At 67.1% G+C, this 1,949-nt stretch overlaps 1 protein-coding gene across 1 annotated transcript; it reads left to right on the top strand.

Moving 5' to 3' along the window:
- Positions 1 to 584: 584 nt before the first annotated feature.
- On the top strand, positions 585 to 1,933 carry LOC113980802 (rap guanine nucleotide exchange factor 3-like; the record flags this gene model as incomplete). Its single annotated transcript, XM_027708021.1, has 3 exons — positions 585 to 663; positions 1,618 to 1,768; positions 1,857 to 1,933. Coding segments are annotated over 3 exons (307 nt in total), but the record flags the coding sequence as incomplete, so codon positions are not given.
- Between the last annotated feature and the right edge of the window lie 16 nt (positions 1,934 to 1,949).

The raw sequence follows: 1,949 nt of genomic DNA, 5'->3' as shown, positions 1-1,949 counted from the left end.
CCAGGAGGTGTCCTGAGGAACCAGGAGGTGTCCTGAGGAACCAGGAGGTGTCTCAGGAACCAGGAGGTGTCTCAGGAACCAGGAGGTGTCCTGGGGAACCAGGAGGTGTCTCAGGGAACCAGGAGGTGTCTCAGGGAACCAGGAGGTGTCTCGGGGAACCAGGAGGTGTCCAAGGGAACCAGGAGGTGTCTCAGGGAACCAGGAGGTGTCCCGAGGAACCAGGAGGTGTCTCAGGGGACCAGAAGGTGTCCTGGGGAACCAGGAGGGAACCAGGAGGTGTCTCAGGGACCAGGAGGTGTCTGAGGGAACCAGAAGGTGTCTCGGGGAACCAGGAGGTGTCCCCAGAGGGTCACAAATCCTTGGAGCCGCCTCCCTGCCAATCCCTGGGATTTCCATCCCTGCCCAAAGCTCCAACCCCTTTCCCCGGGCTTTGGGAACAACAAATGCCCCCCGTGGGGGTGCGGGGAAGGGGGGACCCTTCCCACTGCCAGACCGTGTCCCCCCCATCCCCAGGGTCACCGTGTCCCCCCGGGGGGTGTGACAGTGGCCCGAGGGGATGTGACAGTGTCCCTGTCCCCTCACAGACACGCTGCTGGGGGATTTCCTGCTCACCTACACCGTGTTCATGCCCAGCTCGCAGCTCTGCAGGGCTCTGCTGCACCAGTATCCTTCGGCACCCGCAACTGGGGGGACTGGGATCCAACCACACCCCCCCCGGGGGGGGTGACAGGGCACCAGGGGGTTGCTGGAGGAACCCCAAATCCTCTTTTTGGGGGGCTCAGGGGCACAGGGGGTGACAGGCTGGGGTTGGTCACTGGAGGTATCTCTGAGTGACAGGCTGGGGTTGGTCCCTGGACGTGTCTCTGGGTGCCAAGGTCTGGGTGACAGGGTGGGCTGGGTCAGTGGATGTGTCTCTGGGTGTCAGGGTGGGGTTGGGTCCCTCGATGTGTCACTGGGTGCCATGATCTGGGTGCCAGGGTGGGGTTGATCACTGGAGATATCTCTGAGTGCCAGGCTGGGCTTGGGTCACTGGGTGCCAAGGTCTGGGTGCCAAGGTGGGCTTGGATCACTAGGTGTGTCACTGGGTGCCAGGGTGGGGTTGGTCCCTGGGTGCCAGGGTGGGCTTGGGTCACTGGGTGTGTCACTGGGTGCCAGGGGGGGTTGGTCTCTGGATGTGTCCCTGGGTGCCAAGGTCTGGGTGCCAGGGTGGGTTGGTCACTGGAGGTGTCTCTGGGTGCCATGGTCTGGGTGCCAGGCTGGGGTTGGGTCCCTCAGTGCCATGGTCTGGGTGACAGGGTGTCTTGGGTCAGTGGATGTGTGTCTGGGTGCCAGGCTGGGGTTGGGTCCCTGGGTGCCATGATCTGGGTGCCAAGGTGTGGGTGCCAGGCTGGGGTTGGGTCCCTCAGTGCCAAGGTCTGGGTGCCAGGCTGGGGTTGGTCACGGGTTGCCCTCGATGACCCCCGAGCTCTTTCCCCACCCTGCTCATCCCGCGGTCCCCTGAACCCTTCCCCTCCTGTCCCCGCACGACTCCCCCAAGGGAGGGCACCCCCCCCCCACCTCCCGGGGGGCACATCCCCGGGGGTCCCCGCTCCTCGTGGTGCCCTTGACTGGCGGCAGGTTCCGCTCGGAGCCGCTGGAGGGTTCGGAGCAGGACAAAGCCGCCTTCGCGCTGCTCAAGCGCCGCAAGATCCTGCGCCTGGTGAGCCAGTGGCTGCTGCTCTACGGGCGGCTCCTGCAGGGCGACCGCGGCACCACGGCCCTGCTGCAGGTACGGGGGGCGGGGGGGACCCCCGGGGGTCCGGGGGGGTCCGCGGGGACCGCCCAGAGCCGCCCACCCGGCCCCTTCCCCCCCGCAGAACCTGGCGGACCTGGCGAGCCGCGACCCCCGCCTGGGGGGGCTGGGGCAGGAGCAGGAGCGGCGGCGGCCCCGGGGGTGAGTCCCCTTCCCC

Source organism: Neopelma chrysocephalum, unplaced genomic scaffold (genome assembly GCF_003984885.1).
Source record: "Neopelma chrysocephalum unplaced genomic scaffold, ASM398488v2 Primary Assembly neopelma1_95250, whole genome shotgun sequence".
Taxonomy (NCBI): domain Eukaryota; kingdom Metazoa; phylum Chordata; class Aves; order Passeriformes; family Pipridae; genus Neopelma; species Neopelma chrysocephalum.
Note: the sequence above shows the minus strand (reverse complement) of the source record. Positions and strands in the feature narration are given on the sequence as shown.